The following is an 18,354-nucleotide window of genomic DNA, read 5'->3' as shown; positions in this document are numbered from 1 at the left end:
GAATGCTGAGTTGCATCCAAAGAACACCATACCTACTGTGAAGCATGGGGGTGGAAACATCATGCTTTGGGGCTGTTTTTATGCAAAGGGACCAGGACGACTGATCCGTGTAAAGGAAAGAATGAATGGGGCCATGTATCGTGAGATTTTGAGTGAAAACCTCCTTCCATCAGCAAGGGCATTGAAGATGAAACGTGGCTGGGTCTTTCAACATGGCAATGATCCCAAACACACCGCCCGGGCAACGAAGGAGTGGCTTCGTAAGAAGCATTTCAAGGTCCTGGAGTGGCCTAGCCAGTCTCCAGATCTCAACCCTATAGAAAATCTTTGGAGGGAGTTGAAAGTCTGTGTTGCCCAGCAACAGCCCCAAAACATCACTGCTCTAGAGGAGATCTGCATGGAGGAATGGGCCAAAATACCAGCAACAGTGTGTGAAAACCTTGTGAAGACTTACAGAAAACGTTTGACTGTCATTGCCAACAAAGGGTATATAAGAAAGTATTGAGAAACTTTTGTTATTGACCAAATACTTATTTTCCACCATAATTTGCAAATAAATTCATTAAAAATCCTACAATGTGATTTTCTGGATTTTTTTTCTCATTTTGTCTGTCATAGTTGAAGTGTACCTATGATGAAAATTACAGGCCTCTCTAATCTTTTTAAGTAGGAGAACTTGCACAATTGGTGGCTGACTAAATACTTTTTTGCCCCACTGTAAGTATCAAAAGTAAAATAATACATAATTTCAAATTCCTTATATTAAGCAAACCATATGGCACAATTGTTCGTGTTTTTTAAAATTTACGGATAGCCAGGGGCACACTCCAACACTCAGACATCATTCAAAAACAGAGCATTTGTGTTTAGTAAGTCCGGCCAGATGAGAGGCAGTAGAGGTGACCAGGGATGTTCTCTTGATAAGTGTAACGAGTACTTTTGAGTGTCAGGTAAAATGTATGGAGTAAAAAGTACATCATTTTCTTTAGGAATGTAGTGAAGTAAAAGTTCTCAAGAATATAAATTATAAAGTGAAGTACAGATACCACACAAAACTACTTAAGTAGTACCTTAAAGTATTTTTACTTAAGTACTTTACACCACTGGTATATATTACTGATTATGATTGCAGACAGAGCCCAGTGAGTGGAATGGTGCAATATTGAATTAGTCATATTTTGATAAGGTGCATGCATGGAGATGTCCACGTCACCCAGATATATGTCCATGCAGTAGAGATGCACCTAGCGGACTGAAACTTCACTGTTGTAGGCATATTTCAGCTAGTGCTATCTAGACTTGCACTGGCAAACAAACCATTACATTAGTTACCTAAATGTGAAGTAAATTCAACTGAGGAGTAATAGAACATGGAGACTTAAATTGAAAATGTGCAGGATACCCCTTTCCGGTTTCCCTGACTTCTATTTTGTATATACTGTGTTGTGCTTGTTCGGGTAACACTCCTCACAGGACGTTTGCTGTCCGTTTTTTTTGTTGATGAGATGAAACTGACAAAACTGTGAAAGGTATTATTGTATGTCAGAATTGCAACACAAGATTTGTTCAAGCTTAATATGTTAGTCCGTAATCGTAACATGGTGCTTTGTATGTGCACAGATTACATTTTGTTTCACGCATGGCTTTTCTTACGATCCTAACAATTTACGTATGGATTTTCTTACGATTGTAACGATACGTGCAGTACCAGTCAAAAGTTTGGACACACCTACTCATTCAAGGTTTTTTCTTTATTTTTTTAACTATTTTCTACATTGTAGAATGATAGTGAAGAAATCAAAACTATGAAATAACACATATGGAATCATGTAGTAACCAAAAAAGTGTTAAACAAATCAAAATATATATTTGATTCTTCAAAGTAGCCATCCTTTGCCTTGATGACAGCATTGCACACTCTTGGCATTCTGTCAACCAAGTTCATGAGGTAGTCACCTGGAATGCATTTCAATGAATATGTGTGCCTTGACAAAAGTCAATTTGTGGAATTTCTTTCCTTCTTAATGCGTTTGAGCCAATCAGTTGTGTTGTGACAAGGTAGGGGTGGTAAACAGAAGACAGCCCTATTTGGTAAAAGACCAAGTCCATATTATGGCAAGGACGGCTCAAATAATCAAAGAGAAACAACAGTCCATCATTACTTTAAGACATGGTCAGTCAATACAGAAAATTTCAAGAACTTTGAAAGTTTCTTCAAGTGCGGTTGCAAAAACCATCAAGCGCTATGACGAAACTGGCTCTCATGAGGACAGCCACAGGAAAGTAAGACCCAGAGTTACCTCTGCTGCAGAGAATAAGTTCATTTGAGTCACCAGCCTCAGAAATTGCAGCCCAAATAAATGCTTCACAGAGTTCAAGTAACAGACACATGTCAACATCAACTGTTCAGAGGAGACTGAGTGAATCAGGCCTTCATGGTCGAATTGCTGCAAAGAAACCACTACTAAAGGACACCAATAAGAATAAGAGACTTGTTTGGGCCAAGAAACACGAGAAATGGACATTAGACTGGTGGAAATCTGTCCTTTCGTCTGATGAGTCCAAATTTGAGATTTTTGGTTCCAACCACCGTGTCTTTGTGAGACACGGAGTAGGTGAGAGGATGATCGCTACATGTGGTTCCCTCCGTGAAGCATGGAGGAGGTGTGATGGTGTGTGATTTATTTAGAATTCTAGGCACAGTTAACCAGCATAGCTACCACAGTATTCTGCAGTTATACGCCATCCCATCTGGTTTGCGCTTAGTGGGACTATCATTTGTTTTTCAACAGGACAATGACCCAACACACCTCCAGGCTGTGTAAGGGCTATTTCACCAAGAAGGAGAGGGATGTAGTGCTACATCAGATGACCTGGCTTCCACAATCACCTGACCTCAATCCAATTGAGATGGTTTGGGATGAGTTGGACCGAGTGCAGGAAAAGCAGCCAACAAGTGTGGGAACTCCTTCACGACTGTTGGAAAAGCATTTTCCTCATGAAACTGGTGAGGAGAATGCCAAGAGTGTGCAAAGCGGTCATCACGGCAAAGGGTGGCTACTTTGAAGAATCACTGGTTACTACATGATTCCATTTGTGTTATTTCATAGTTTTGATGTCTTCACTATTATTCTACAATGTAAGAAAATAGTTTAAAAAATAAAGAAAAGCCCTTGAATGAGTAGGTGTGTCCAAACTTTTCACGGGTACTGTACGTTCAATCTTATGGCAGGTATCTGGCTCCATAGAGGACGGGCATCGAAAGAGGACCAGAGGGAGGATGGTGAAAGAGCGAAGGGGATGTGTATCTCGTTTCTAGAAAATAATCTAGCCAACAGATGGCAGCAGTGTGGTACAGGCTGGGTATCTGGGTACCAGTCTCTCTAGCGTTCCATTTCTTGTACTCTTTTTTTTTTTTTTTGTCATGTGACATGTGACATGGAGTACCAAGAGTGGAATGTAATAACTGAACAGAGACTGGCAAACAGGTGTGGGTTAATGTAGAGCCAGGTATGAATAATGATGTGTACCCTGCTGCTCAGACTTTAGGATAAGGCATACACGATCATTTGGCAGATTTTCTATGTGGGTGAACGGTCACTGAACGCATATTGGCACAGAACGACAGGGAGTAGATAAGATCACACAGCAGAGACGGACAATCTTCCTCTTTATCTCTTCATTAGATTGTTAGCTTTCTGATTGGCAGCATCGATGCGGGATACATTGAGAATGGCCTGTAAAAACAACACATTAGATTCATGTTCAACACAGAATTGGTCATCTATTGCTATTGAATAAATAGCTGTATGGCAGGTACTATAGGACTGACCTTGCCCTGAATGCGGTCAATCTGGACATTCTGCGTGTCGATCTCATTGCCCATGTCTAGTGCCATGCTCTTCAGGTTGCCTATAATGCTGCCTACATGTCCCAGATTCTCCTCCATCTCATCTTCGCGTGCATCATTTGTCACCCTGACAGAAAGACAAGACAGAAATACAGATAAAGAGAAAACACACCGGCAGAATGTAGATTTTGCAGATGTCAGTTTGTACATTTAACATAAGTTTCAGTACATCACTGTTTTCGGAAGGCGTGTTTTCCCTGCATCCAGGGAGGGGCATAGGTTTGTATAAATGTCCTCTGTTTGGCCAGGTGCTCCTACCGCACATGACAGGTGACTGGTTCTATATGTCAATGTGTTATAGACAAGAGTAAATATCCCCTGGCTGCCACACACAGCCTCTGTTAGGTACACAGTCCTTGGTGCTATAAATGAGCAAGTATTTTCAATGGCCAAATTCATCAGAAAATACTTGTAAACCAAAAAGTATGTGCAGGCTGCATCAGAGTTCAAGGTTTTTTTCTGGATCAAAAATAGTCTTCGGTGGTTGTTGTGTCGGAAAGGATCTTTGTGTTTTAAAGCCAATCTCTAGCAATTTTACACATTTTTCCATCGACCTGAGAGAAATGTTAATTTCCTGCAATTCTATACATTCTGCTATGAAGCTGAGTGAACATTTAGCAGTTTTAAGCTAATTTGTGTTCTTATGCTCAAACATTACAATGAAATCTAAATTCCTGAATTCATCATTTTTGTCTATTAAAATTAAATACATTTTCACAGTTTTTTAAAAATGTTTTTATTTTACGCTGTTTGGAATTAGCGGCCCAAGACTTGTCTATGGAGAATTTTTTTTAAATTATTAGCCCATATCCATAATGGTGTGATATAGGGCTACTGTATGTGTGTACAACAAAAATAAGCTGTCGTTCTCTTAGGACTAGTGAGGGCATGTGCACGTCTTTGAGTATTGGGATTTGTTGCCTTACTATTGGGGTTGTCATGCCATTGACCATTATTACTTGCTTATGTAGCCTCCGCTCATGATCATCTGCTCTCTCTCATCCACCACGCGTGAGGACGGCTGGCCGGACACCACCCCATCCTGGTTGTTCCCCCACACCTTCTTATAGGCACCACTCTCCTCAAAGTCCTTCAGCCTATGCAGAGGCACAGACAGGACAGAGCACATCAGACAGCCATACACACAAATCTTCATACCACAGTACATTGTGTTAACTCAAGAGTACAACAAAGGGTCACCTGCATGAAATAAACAAAACTTCTGATCTAAGCCCTGACATGTTGAAGAAGGAAGTAAGAGACAAGCCAAGCAAGAAGGAGTCTTATGCGCAGCAACTGGCAAACAAACTGTAAAGACCGGCACACAGACATGCACATTAATACTTGAGGAAGGAACCATGTTATCCCCATCTGCTCCTGACACTCATAACCCCTCCCACCTGCCAACACCTACTTATCACAGGAACACAGACCGCAGCATTTGCCCAGGTCTGTGAGGTTCTTTTCAGCCTCCTTCATATCCGAGTTGATCTGGTCCAGGCCCTCCTCAATCCGCTCCAGTTGCTCTGGACAACGCAAAACGTGAGGGAAGGGTAGGAATGGGAGAGGTGGAGGAAAGTGGGGAAAATGAGGGAGAACGTAATATAACACAAAACTGTTCTATCACCAAAGCCCCCAACTGACAAAGGAAAGCCAGCGGTAAAGCATAATGCAATTGCGCAAATATGGTATGTGCAAACCCCAAAACCGAGAACAGGACACAAATGATTTAATAATGGTACACACAAGTCCATAAAATGCCTGGTATTGTGTGAGTAGAAGATGTACTGTTTGTAAAATATAAATGTTTTGGGACATGACCATCATTTTGTTGTAGTTAACTTTGCTGCAGACTTCTAGTCACCCAATCTCATAATGGAGCAAAACAAAAACAGACACAAAATGAATCATGGACTGGAGCAGAGGCGGGATGGATGGACAGACAGACTGTCTGGTTGCCGGTTGGCCTGACGGGCACTCAGGTGACACACAGATGACAGGTGTCCACAGAGCAGGGCAGACCTACTTGGTGCAGGGCCAGATGCACAGGCCACAACACTTGGCCATGTCAGTGAGGTTTTTCTCAGCCTCTTTCATATCCTTGTTGATTTGATCCATCCCCTCATCGATGCGGTCCAGTTGCTCTGCCCATATGGGGCAGGTGGGGAACATGAGTAGGGTGGATAGGAGAGACACAGGAAGGAACACACACATACAGTACATACACACAAAAGCAGACACACAAATAGCCTACACTCATCTAGTATACTGACAAAAACATGAGCACCCACTTATGGATATACATACAAGAACAAGGACCATCTAAGGTTTATGTTGTAAGATTGACATCGATGTGTCCACATCTTCCAATGGGAGAAAATGATTATATAACGTCCATTTCATTACCTCCTTGTTCGTCCAGCATGACCAGGGCCCGGATTCCTGAATCTTTGCTCTGTTGAGATCAGAAATGGCAATAGATTAGATTCACCATAATGTGGCTATAATGTTCATGATTTTTGCATTGAATCAAATGAAGACTCTTCGGTTAAAGGACTGAATGAATGGAGTACATTATCGGTAGGCTGCCAAAAGAAATCAACCAGAGATACTGTGATTATAATGACGATGACGTGTCATTATTAGGGCTTGGTCAACAGAGGCAGAGTGAGTGGCAGGTGCTGAGTCTCCCATACCTCCTCTACTAGCTGCACCATACGACGGGTACTCTCCAGGGACTGGATGAGGAGGGTCAGAGAGACAGGACACAATTAGAGGATTTAGTTACCTTAGATACAGTACTAAAAACATAAACAGACTCATTTCAGTGGTCTGTGTGCCAAGAATGTGTTTGTACAGAATGCTGGGGCCTTTCTCCAGGGAATTTGCTGATGCTGAAGTAATTGGACTGGGAATTAGATGTGATGTGCAGTAAGTAACCTTTACCCAAGGGGAAAACCCTCTGGGAGAGTGGCTTAGGGTGATGTCACTGTGTAATCTCTTGATATTGCAACTCTGAAAACAATGCCCGGGTATGGCAGGTAACCTTTTCTATAGCTCCAGGCATGATTTACCCTTTATCGTGGGGGCCAATGGTCAACAGCCAACGGCTATGGGGAAATTGTGTATTGATCTTAAAAAAGTGCAGCTGAACCTTCTGTTGTTGATATTTCAAAGTTAAAGAAGTTAGTGCTCTTGAGATGATATGTGACATTACCTCATCTGTTACCTGGTTGGCCCTCCTCTGCAGCTCCTCCTGCTCTGTCCTCACGGGCGAGTCGGCAGCCATCTTGCCTGACATCTGCAGAAGCCACGGAAGGACAGCACAGTCTGTCTGGTTTGCTCTTGAGCCTCTTTCCCAAGAAGCAAGGCTAGTGCATCAGGTGGCTTTGACACCCGTCCTGGTAAAGACAATGAAAACAGTGCAACAGTGCAGAGCTCTTTATGGGCAGTTTTTGTGCAGAGTACAGTAATTAGAAAATCTAGGCAGTATCACCCAGAAAATTACCCCTCTAATTACCCATTGCTCTTTGAGTGAGCTTGAAGACATGGAACAATACTATTAAGGACACATTGGATCAGTCATGATTTCAGCATGATCTGTTGGTTCAACTCTGTGGCTGCACAGCCTTTCTCTCAGCCGCCATTGGAGCCCCATAGTTCTGAAAACCTGAATATTTGCACCTGGCATGTCAGTTTGATCACTGAATTTTCTACCCTGCTTGTTTTCTCCTCACCCCTCTCCATCCCCACTCAACTCTGTGCCTCTACTGCCTATACTTTCAGATCATATTCCATTCATTGCTTGACATAATTGGTGCCTATTTCACAAAACCTCTCTTGTTCCTCAGACTCTTTCACCTACAGTACATGCATCTCACATACACTCCTTCCATTCTGTTGTGAGGGAGTCGAGATGACAGTGCACCATGCAGCAGCCTCCTTATAATTACCATTAATCACCACCTGCCTCACCCAGGCAACATGCTGAGAGACAAGAGGAGAGGGAGAGAAAGAAATGGAGAGAGAAAAAGAGGGAGAGAGGTGGGGGAGGGAGGAAGACAGAAGGAAAGAAAAGAGACAACCAGAACTAACAACAGTATGTTTTGTCTGGGAATGAAGGGCTGCAAAGATTGTGACAAGTACTGTATATATGATGACGGTTAGAAGTTGTTGTATAAGGATGGGTGCACCTCAGCCATGCTCAAGGTTCTAAACGATATCATAACCGCCATCGATAAAAGACAATACTGTGCAGCCGTCTTCATCGACCTGGCCAAGGCTTTAGAATCTGAGAATGCGGTGATTGACATCGGCAGACTCAACAGCCTTGGTTTCTCAAATGACTGCCTCGTCTGGTTCACCAACTACTTCTCAGATAGAGTTCAGTGTGTCAAATCGGAGGGCCTGTTGCCCAGACCTCTGGCAGTCTCTATGGGGGTGCCACAGGGTTCAATTCTCGGGCCGACTCTTTTCTCTGTATACATCAATGATGTTGCTTTTGCTGCTGGTGATTCTCTGATCCACCTTTACGCAGACAACACCATTATGTATACTTCTGGCCCCTCTTTGGACACTGTGTTAACAAACCTCCAGACGAGATTCAATGCCGTACAACACTCCTTCCATGGCCTCCAACTGCTCTTAAATGCAAGTAAAACTAAATGTATGCTCTTCAACAGATCGCTGCCTGCACCCGCCCACCCGTCTAGCATCACTACTCTGGACGGCTCTGACTTAGAATATGTGGACACCTACAAATACCTAGGTGTCTGGTTAGACTGTAAACTCTCCTTCCAGACTCACATTAAGCATCTCCAATCCAAAATTAGATATAGAATCGTCTTCCTATTTCGCAACAAAGCATCCTTCACTCATGCTGCCAAACATACCCTCGTAAAACTGACTTCCCTACCGATCCTTGACTTTGGCGATGTCATTTACAAAATAGCCTCCAACACTCTACTCAGCAAATTGGATGTAGTCTATCACAGTGCCATCTGTTTTGTCACCAAAGCCCCATATACTACCCACCACTGCGCCCTGTATGCTCTCATTGGCTGGCCCTCGCTTCATATTCGTCGCCAAACCCACTGGCTCCAGGTCATATATATGTCTTTGCTGGGTAAAGCCCCACCTTATCTCAGCTCACTCACCCATAGCACACGCTCCAGCAGGTATATTTCACTGGTTATCCCAAAAGCCAACTCCTCCTTTGGCCGCCTTTCCTTCCAGTTCTCTGCTGCCAATGACTGGAACGAATTGCACAAATCACTGAAGCTAGTGTCTTATATCTCCCTCACTAACTTTAAGCATCAGCTGTAAGAGCAGTTTACCGATCATTGCACCTGTACACAGCCCAACTGTAAATAGCCGATCCAACTACCTCATCCCCATATTGTAACTTATTTTTTTGCTGCTTTGTACCCCAGTATATCTACTTGCACCTTCATCTTCTGCACATCTATCACTCCAGTGTTTAATTGTAAAATTGTAATTATTTCGCTACTATGGTCCATTTGTTGCCTTACCTCCCTAATCTTACTACATTTGCACACACTGTTTATAGATGTTTCTATTGTGTTATTGACTGTACATTTGTTTATCCCATGTGTAACTGTGTTATTTGTGTCGCACTGCTTTGCTTTATCTTGGCCAGATTATAGTTGTAAATGAAAACTTGTTCTCAACTGAACTACCAGGTTAAATAAAGGTGAAATCACTGACGTGATCTTCCTGTCTGGGTTGGCGCACCCCCTTGGGTTGTGCCGTGGCTGAGATCTTTGTGGGCTATACTCGGCCTTGTCTCAGGATGGTAAGTTGGTGGTTAAAGATATCCCTCTAGTGGTGTGGGGGCTGTGCTTTGGCAAAGTGGGTGGGGTTATATCCTGCCTGTTTGGCCCTGTCCGGGGTATCGTCGGATGAGACCAGTGTCTCCTGACCCCTCCTGTCTCAGCCTCCAGTATTTATGCTGCAGTAGTTTATGTGTCGGGGGGCTAGGGTCAGTCTGTTATATCTCAAGTATTTCTCCTATCTTATCCGGTGTCCTGTGTGAATTTAAGTATGCTCTCTCTAATTCTCTCTTTCTTTCTTTCTTTCTCTCTCTCGGAGGACCTGAGCCCTAGGACCATGCCTGAGGACTACCTGGCATGATGACTCCTTGCTGTCCCCAGTCCACCTGGCCGTGCTGCTGCTCCAGTTTCAACTGTTCTGCCTGCGGCTATGGAACCCTGACCTGTTCACCGGACGTGCTACCTGTCCCAGACCTGCTGTTTTCAACTCTCTAGAGACAGCAGGAGCAGTAGAGATACTCTGAATGATCGGCTATGAAAAGCCAACTGACATTTACTCCTGAGGTGCTGACCTGTTGCACCCTCGACAACTACTGTGATTATTATTATTTGACCATGCTGGTCATTTATGAACATTTGAACATCTTGGCCATGTTCTGTTATAATCTCCACCCGGCACAGCCAGAAGAGGACTGGCGAACCCTCATAGCCTGGTTCCTCTCTAGGTTTCTTCCTAGGTTTTGGCCTTTCTAGGGAGTTTTTCCTAGCCACCGTGCTTCTACACCTGCATTGCTTGCTGTTTGGGGTTTTAGGCTGGGTTTCTGTACAAATACATTTGATTTGATTTTGATTTGAACTAAAAAAATAAATAAAAGGATGGTTTTCTGTGGAGTCACACATGGAATGAGACTTTGAGAACTTTGAACCAGAGCTGTTTTATCTCCGTGCAGATTTCCTGTCTCCTGCCCTTGATTCAATGACCACTGTATCTGCTGTACCAGATAGACAGATGAGTGAGACAGACAATACATCTCAACCAAAGGCTTCCTGTTGCACTCCCACTCACCCAACTACGCATCACATCGTTGATGGTCATGACAGCCATTTTGACAACTCAAGAGGGAGACATATAACAGGGCTGCCTATCTTTCAGACACAGAACTTACTCGATTAAAAAAAGCTGTGAAGTATTATGTGCGACACGGGCCTATAACCTATAGCCTATAACCAATGCCTAACCTATCTGAAGGGACATATCTGAATATTTGATTCCCCTCAAATTCAACAGATGACAAACTTGTGAAGGTATCATACAGTGTCTGATTCTGAACACAACGTGTGTGTTTGTTTGACAACATGTGTGTTTGCCAACCCGCTCAGAGCTATATATTTGTCTAGCGTGCATAACATGGCTTCTGACATCACGGATCATGGCTACCCACTGAAGAGGACTGCCACCATAGTAATTACCACTGATGAGTAAATACCATTAATTCTACACCCCTACTAGAATAATAATCTACCCCCTACACTAAAACACTAATAAGACAATATGATGTTATAGAAACATGTTTTCAAGAAGAGCATTGATCACCTCATCAAGGACTGGGCAGCTACAAGGAATGGGAGGATTCAGCAAATTGTGTTTCATGAGACCTATTATTGCAATGTTCACATAGTACCAAGTAGCATGCATGTTTGTTTACATCAAGAATAGATACTTATATTTTTGATTTTGTATTTAACTTTCACAAACTTATCAAACAGTGGATTTAGCCAGTCTTTGTTGTAACTCTTTTAGGCCGTAAATAAATAGATGAACAGTGTTGATGCGATGGGTCAAGCTTAGCCTCCACATAGCCTATATTATAATATATAAACCACCTACGTCTATAAAGTGATAAACACTGTTAAATCGCCTCTAAACTTACCTTTAACTTAATGTATATGAGTGGTCGTGTTTGCCTCGACTTTTCCCAACAATCCACTGGAACATCCGTCACCTGTTTGTTCATTGATCTACCCGGTCCCTCAGCATCATCTCAAAGGTTTTTGTTCCTGCCTTCCAGGTCCGCTCTGCCCCCAGGTAAGTCCGATGACACGCCCCGATTACCACCCGCTCACCCAATTGGTGGCTCTATCTTCGACGTTACATCCCGGCGAGTGGTCTCTCATTTTATTGTCTCTAGTCCTTCCTCCGCGATCACGCCCCCTTGAACAGCCGCTCTCTCGTTGCTCTGGAAACGGCCCGGGTACCTGTGCACGTCACCAGCCGCTGTTCTGTTGTGCTCCTCTCTCCTTTTGCCCATGCAGTGTGTAAATAAAGGTAATAGGCAGCAAAGATTCGGCTATTAGTCGGCAGAGGTGGAAGTTAAAAGTGATGAATAACTGAATAACAATCAACATTATTATTGACTTGGTTTGTAAAAGTCAGTCAAAAAGCTACAATAAAACAAAAATATTAAAGTTATTTACAAACATACAGAGAACATTTCTTTAATGAGCAAAAGCAGAACATTTAGAAATTGAAATAAATGAGATATCTGCAAGTATTAGGTAATATTGCCCCTTTATTGAGCACTAGAATGTATATATTACATTTCATAGCATTATGGAATGTTTGACCAAGTGTTTTGCTGGAAAAAAGGAAAACACAAAACTTTAAAATATTTGGGAATATAGAAAGGTATTTGAGTTTGGCCTATTGGACAGAAAGTGGATTTGTGCTTTCCTGGTGTTGCTGCAATGCTGCCATCTAGTGATGAATTGAATGAACTTTCATGACTAAATGACATATGAACGTCTGTAAACAATAATAACAATGGTCATATGAAATAAAAATCTAAAATAAGAGAAAGAGAAAGAGATAAATGAAGAGATGAATGTAGGATTTTTGTAGGCTTTCCCTGATGTTTTATGAGTACATGGTCAACTGAAGCCACTGTGGAGAAAGCAGAACACAAAAAGATGTGTGGTTATTTAGGTCTAATTTCAGTTCCTATATCCAGTCATTCATCTTAAAAATGGTCCCTAACCCTAAACACATCGTTCATATGCAAAGAGAAAATAGTGAAAACTAATTTACCTCCTGGATGTTGACTTTGATGATTCCATCATCATCTTTGTCCAGAGTCTTGAAAGCTCCTGAAAATGCACAAAACACTATTACTGAAGGGTAATGAAAAGGAAATAGTCTGAAATCAAGAACATAATCGGACTGAGCAGGGGAGCATTGAGGATCAGTCACTTACGACACATAGCGTCCAGTCTGACCAGGCACCCAATGTAGTTGTCAAAGTCCATGTTGCCCTGTTCATCACTGTACCTGCGTACCATCAACTGGAAGAGCTGGTCGTTGAGAGGGAAGCCTGCACACGGACATAACAGGAGAGAGACACCAATGAGACCAAACACATACACTACCTTTCAAGAGTGTGGGGTCACTGTTGAAAACTGTTGTTCTGATTAAAGAAGCAATAAAACTGGCCTTCTGTAGACTAGTTGAGTATTTGGAGCGTCAGCATTTGTTGGATGGATTACAGGCTCGAAATGGCCAGAAACAAAGTACTTTCTTCTGAAACTCGTCAGTCTATTCTTGTTTTGATAAATTAAGGCTATTCCATGCGAGAAATTGCCAAGAAACTAAAGCTCTCATACAACGCTGTGTACAACTCCCTTCACAGAACAGCGCAAACGGGCTCTAACCAGAATATAAAGATGAGTGGGAGGCCCTGGTGCACAACTGAGCAAGAGGACAAGTACCTTTGAGTGTCTAGTTTGAGAAACTAGAGTTCCTCTGTCGAGTGTCTGTGTTCTTTTGCCCATCTTAATCTTTTTTTTTTTTTGGTCAGTCTGAGATATGGCTTTTTCTTTGCAACTCTGCCTAGAAGGCCAGCATCCTGGAGTTGCATCTTCACTGTTGACGTTGAGACTGGTGTTTTGCGGGTACTATTTAATAAAGCTGCCAGTTGAGAACTTATGAGGCATCTGTTTCTCAAACTAGACACTCTAATGTGCTTGCCCTCTTGCCCTGTTGTGCCCCGAGGCCTCCCACTCCTCTTTCTATTCTGGTTAGAGACAGTTTGCGCTGTTCTATGAAGGGAGTAGTACACAGCTTTGTACGAGATCTTCAGTTTCTTGGCAATTTCTCGCATCGATTAGCCTTAATTTCTCAGAACAAGAACAGACTGTTTCAGAAGAAAGTCTTTATTTCTGGCCATTTTGAATCTGTAATCCAATGCACAAATGCTGATGCTCCAGATACTCAACTAGTCTAAAGGCCAGTTTTATTGCTTCCTTAATCAGGACAACAGTTTTCAGCTGTGCTAACATAATTGCAAAAGGGTTTTCCAATGATCAATTAGCCTTTTAAAATGACAAACTTGCATTAGCTAACACAACGTGGCATTGGAACACAGGAGTGATGATTACTGATAATGGGCCTCTGTACGCCTATGAAGATAATTCATTAGAAATCAGCTGTTTCCCGTTACAATAGTCATTTACAACATGAACAATGTCAGCACTGTATTTCTAATCAATTTGATGTTTTTTTATTGGACAAAAAAATAGCTTTTCTTTCAAAAACAAGGACATTTCTAAGTGACCCCAAACTTTTGAACGGTAGTGTATATGCAGGAACTAGCTAGCTTTCATCAGTTATCATGGCTGTTTGTTGTCACCGTTATGACACTGTTATAAAAGCCTTATGATGACAAAGAAATATGCATTTCCATGTTTTGGTTCTCATGATCTCTGAGCTCACCTGCAGCTTTGAAGGTAGCAGGAAGCTCTTGTGAGGAGATGAGCCCTGAGCGGTCCGTGTCATTTGATATGTAGATACACTGAATCAGAACGAAAATAAGGTTACACAGGAGGTCAAAGTTCACAGCGCCTTTTATTAAGAGTGTATTAACATGACATTTATAAAACAACATTCTTACATTAATGGAGTAAAAGGACTATTTGAAGTTGTAGGTGGTTTTATATGAATGCCTTGCAAATACATGCAAATCATTTCTAGCTCAAGGCAAACGTTTCACAGAAATGTCCATCATTTCACACAATTGTTCATACAGTGCCGATTATCAAAAATGTAACAAGAGGACTGAACTCACCTGCCATTTCTTGATGTTGTTCCATAAAAACTTGAACTCATGGAAACCTAGCTTTCCTGTGCTGTCACTCTGTGTGCTCAGGGTTAAGGTAAAACTTAATATCAACTACTCTGATAGTATAGTATGGAATAGAATAGTGTAGTATAGTCCTCCATTCTAATACAGACACTGATGTGGAAGGATACGTCCATGACAGCCACCATGCTCCTGCATGACTCGATGCTAAAGCCATCAGTTTTCAGGTCACTACCTGAAATGAACACAGACAGACCACTCTAAACCATTCCATGGAACTAGTCTTGTGCTTAGACAAACTTCATTATGCGTGCAGCAGGTGTCTAGATATGAGTAAAGTGTGTGTGTGTGTGTGTGTGTGTGTGTGTGTGTGTGTGTGTGTGTGTGTGTGTGTGTGTGTGTGTGTGTGTGTGTGTGTGTGTGTGTGTGTGTGTGTGTGTGTACAGAGAGTACATAGATACAAAAAGGCATGCATAGACATGCTTATGAACATAAGGTACATGCACACAGAAATATAAATACTATAAGAATGCAATGACAAAGACAAATATAGACACAAGCATGGTGTTTGTGTAAAAATAGGACTCACGTTTGCCAATGATCCTGTTGAGGATGTTCATCAGTTCAGTGGGGCTCACCTCCATGTCCTATAATACACAGAGAGATACACAAGTATATCCTCATATGCTGTAAATGCCTACATGTATTTGGGTCACAACTCAGCTCACAAAAGGATAAGGACACTGAGACGACTTTAATGAACAGATGTGTCAGGAGTACAATCATGGACCAAATACATAGCTCTGTCTGTATTTGTGCGTGACATATTAGAATCACAATTATGGAAACAACTTCAAAACTTTCAGCGGGTACATTTGCAACAAGTATGTCTTTAGGTTCCCTCCACTTATGAGAAAGGCCTTAATGAGGCCGTCTAGTCATCAGTTTACAGTCAACCACTGCCTGACGAGTGCCCAGAAGAACACGTAATACATGTATCCACTCTCAACAACAGTATATGACTCACACAGCCTCCACCCCCACCCACACAAAACTAACCAGGCAGAGAGAGAGGAGGAACCAGTCTCTCTTCTTGCTGTCTGTGGAATAAACCAGGGTTTTGGGTTGTCAACAACCACACCCTCAGCTTCTTACTCCACCACTGCCTGATCCAATAGCAGTCATATGAGCATACAGTTGCTGTTGAGAAGGGGAACATCTGTGGAGCCCTGGGCTACTACACATGGCCAGAACCAAAGGGGGCGGAATCAATGATTTAAACCAACAGAAAGTCTTTACTGTACTCTACTAAAAGGCTTCTATTGGTTGGCAGCAGCGAATGACAGACAGCACATTAGAAGCGTCATTTCCAACATCTTTTGAGTGGCTGGATGAACCACATTCTGAGGTCTGGCTCCAGATGAAGCAGGGTGAATAAGTGGAGGGAGGGGTTTGGAATGCAAACTAGGTTTAACTTGGATACAAGAGGCGACAACAGGGCTTCACTTATTGTACCAGTGTACAATCAGCCCGAAAATGAAATAACATTCCTGCCATGGATAGTTGGCTGCACCAACTTCAAAAGATAATACACCACAAACAAATCTGTGACTTAATTAACACTGGTCGTTGGTCTGCACTATATTACAATAAACCACTAACGGTTGGATAACGGAGGTGAATAGGATCAGATATGATAGTAGTAGGAGTGCATAAGTTGAAAAACAATAAGTACTTACATCCCCAGCAAGTTGCTGGAACACCTTGCGAAACTGTGTCTCCTCGTCATTCTCCTTCGGCTTAGCGTAGGCCAGAGGTCTGCGTGGTGGGGGCTAGGGCACAAACACAGACCAGGTTCTGTTAACACTGCGGTCTGGCATGCAGGACAGCAACAGTTGTGGTTCATTTGCTCAAAAGAGTAGAGTTTACTTCTAAAACTTTCCAATCCACAGTGTTCATAAGACTAGGACAGTGTTCTGAGATGTTATCAAGGTTGTTAAAGGTTTAACTCACAGGCTCTGATGGCATGAATTGACCAGGGTCAACATTGCTGTTGGAGAAAACCAGAAGGACCATTGTCTATTACTATATAATAACTGCTGAGTGTGCAACATCATGAATGAATTAAGTCAGTAACCTGACAGGGTGTGTGTGTGTGCTTGTTTGTGTGTGTGCTGTGTGTGTGTGTGTGTGTGTGTGTGTGTGTGTGTGTGTGTGTGTGTGTGTGTGTGTGTGTGTGTGTGTGTGTGTGTGTGTGTGTGTGTATGTCAAAAGGAGCCAGGCCTACCTCACAACATCCAGGATGCCACCAATGAGTTTTTTGGCCAGAAACATATTGAAGAGGAACTACAGGTGAAAATCTACAACAGGAGCCTAGAGATAAAAAATTTAAAAAGTAAGAAAAGAATAAGAGTTTGATCATTCAACATCTGATGAAAATCCATTTGTCCACCTTAAACAAAAAGGCGACAAAAGAGAGAAAGCAAGAAATATACATTTTGTCCACCTGTAATAAAATACATATACAATTTGTCCACCTGTAATAAATGTGTTATTGGTGGGGCTCCCTCAGAAAACTGCAACATCGCCTGTATTGGTAAGCAGCACAAATAGTAACCTCTGCAGCAGATTTTAAAAGATTTTACAAGTGACGAAGAAGGCAAAACAAACGTGAAACAGTCAGATGAACTTGTTAAGGAAATACTTACAGCGACCAATGCGTTGCTAAAGTCCACCAAGACTGATGAGCTGGCACTCCTACTAGGTACAAAAACCAGCTTTACAAGTTATATTTCAACGCATCAGAGTTGTTCGTATTCTACCTCGGTGATCAGCGCTTCACACCCCTGCCTAGGGAGCACCTAGAGAAAGGCAGGTTGTCAATGACTCTGGGTCCTATAATCTGTAGTGCTATGATCAGAAGGACTGGTATTTCCCTAATAATTATATTATGTATGATGAGTCTTTTTAAAAACCTATTAATTACACATTTACTACACTTTTATTATGCATGATTCACATTGATTTAACATAATGAGGTAATGAGAGTACATCGGCCTTGTGGTGTAATGTTAATGTTGAGCAGTGAAGTAGGGGGGGGGGCAAGGAGGTCACGGGGTGAAGGCGGAAGCCTATAGGGATGTTTTAGCAAGCTGTGTGTTCAATAAAAGCCTTTTATAACTTAATGTTAAACAGTATAAATGCACAGAAGTAGTCTGTGTCTTCATAAAGTAATCTACACGACAGGCCTAATGTTCAGTGATTTACTGATCCTGTTTAACAAAAAAAAAGTAATTTCATGCCCCAATAAATATGAGTTAGAATGGCATTTTTTCATTTGGAATATAGACCTATTTGCCTAACCTACAAAGTGCATGGAATGTTGATGTCTGAAACTAATGAAAACATTCGAAAAAGAAAAAGCCACACTGCGTGAATTTGTCCAATAAGAACGTTCATTGCCGTTCGGCAGTTAAAATATTATCTCCAGTTTGGTGTCCATGGTAGACCGCCTACATGG

At 42.1% G+C, this 18,354-nt stretch overlaps 2 protein-coding genes across 3 annotated transcripts; both read right to left on the bottom strand.

Annotated features, from left to right (window-relative positions):
- Positions 1 to 3,161: 3,161 nt before the first annotated feature.
- On the bottom strand, positions 3,162 to 12,124 carry zgc:101731 (SNARE_SNAP25N and SNARE_SNAP23C domain-containing protein). The gene is made up of 8 exons (XM_024442213.2): positions 11,634 to 12,124; positions 7,128 to 7,311; positions 6,607 to 6,648; positions 6,317 to 6,365; positions 5,325 to 5,436; positions 4,870 to 5,007; positions 3,833 to 3,977; positions 3,162 to 3,737 (listed from the first exon to the last, which is right to left on the bottom strand). The coding sequence occupies exons 2-8, from the start codon at positions 7,209 to 7,211 to the stop codon at positions 3,672 to 3,674; spliced, it is 636 nt and encodes a 211-aa protein (XP_024297981.1). The 5' UTR covers positions 7,212 to 7,311; positions 11,634 to 12,124; the 3' UTR covers positions 3,162 to 3,671.
- A 130-nt stretch (positions 12,125 to 12,254) lies between these two features.
- Positions 12,255 to 17,701, bottom strand: LOC112265143 (calpain small subunit 1). 2 transcript variants are annotated; one of them, XM_042295925.1, is made up of 11 exons: positions 17,543 to 17,701; positions 17,122 to 17,207; positions 16,848 to 16,884; positions 16,574 to 16,666; positions 15,424 to 15,481; positions 15,005 to 15,069; positions 14,820 to 14,888; positions 14,468 to 14,546; positions 12,954 to 13,070; positions 12,788 to 12,846; positions 12,255 to 12,643 (listed from the first exon to the last, which is right to left on the bottom strand). In XM_042295925.1, exons 2-11 carry the CDS (start codon positions 17,166 to 17,168, stop codon positions 12,617 to 12,619), a joined length of 651 nt encoding a protein of 216 aa, XP_042151859.1. In that variant the 5' UTR covers positions 17,169 to 17,207; positions 17,543 to 17,701; the 3' UTR covers positions 12,255 to 12,616. The 2 variants fall into 2 exon arrangements, with proteins under 2 accessions (XP_042151859.1, XP_042151860.1); XM_042295926.1 differs by lacking the exon at positions 17,543 to 17,701 and adding an exon at positions 17,372 to 17,515.
- Positions 17,702 to 18,354: the final 653 nt, after the last annotated feature.

This window comes from Oncorhynchus tshawytscha, linkage group LG13 (genome assembly GCF_018296145.1).
Source record: "Oncorhynchus tshawytscha isolate Ot180627B linkage group LG13, Otsh_v2.0, whole genome shotgun sequence".
In the NCBI taxonomy this organism is placed as follows: Eukaryota; Metazoa; Chordata; class Actinopteri; order Salmoniformes; family Salmonidae; genus Oncorhynchus; species Oncorhynchus tshawytscha.
The sequence above is the reverse complement of the archived record's forward strand: the minus strand, read 5'-3'. Positions and strand labels throughout refer to the sequence as shown.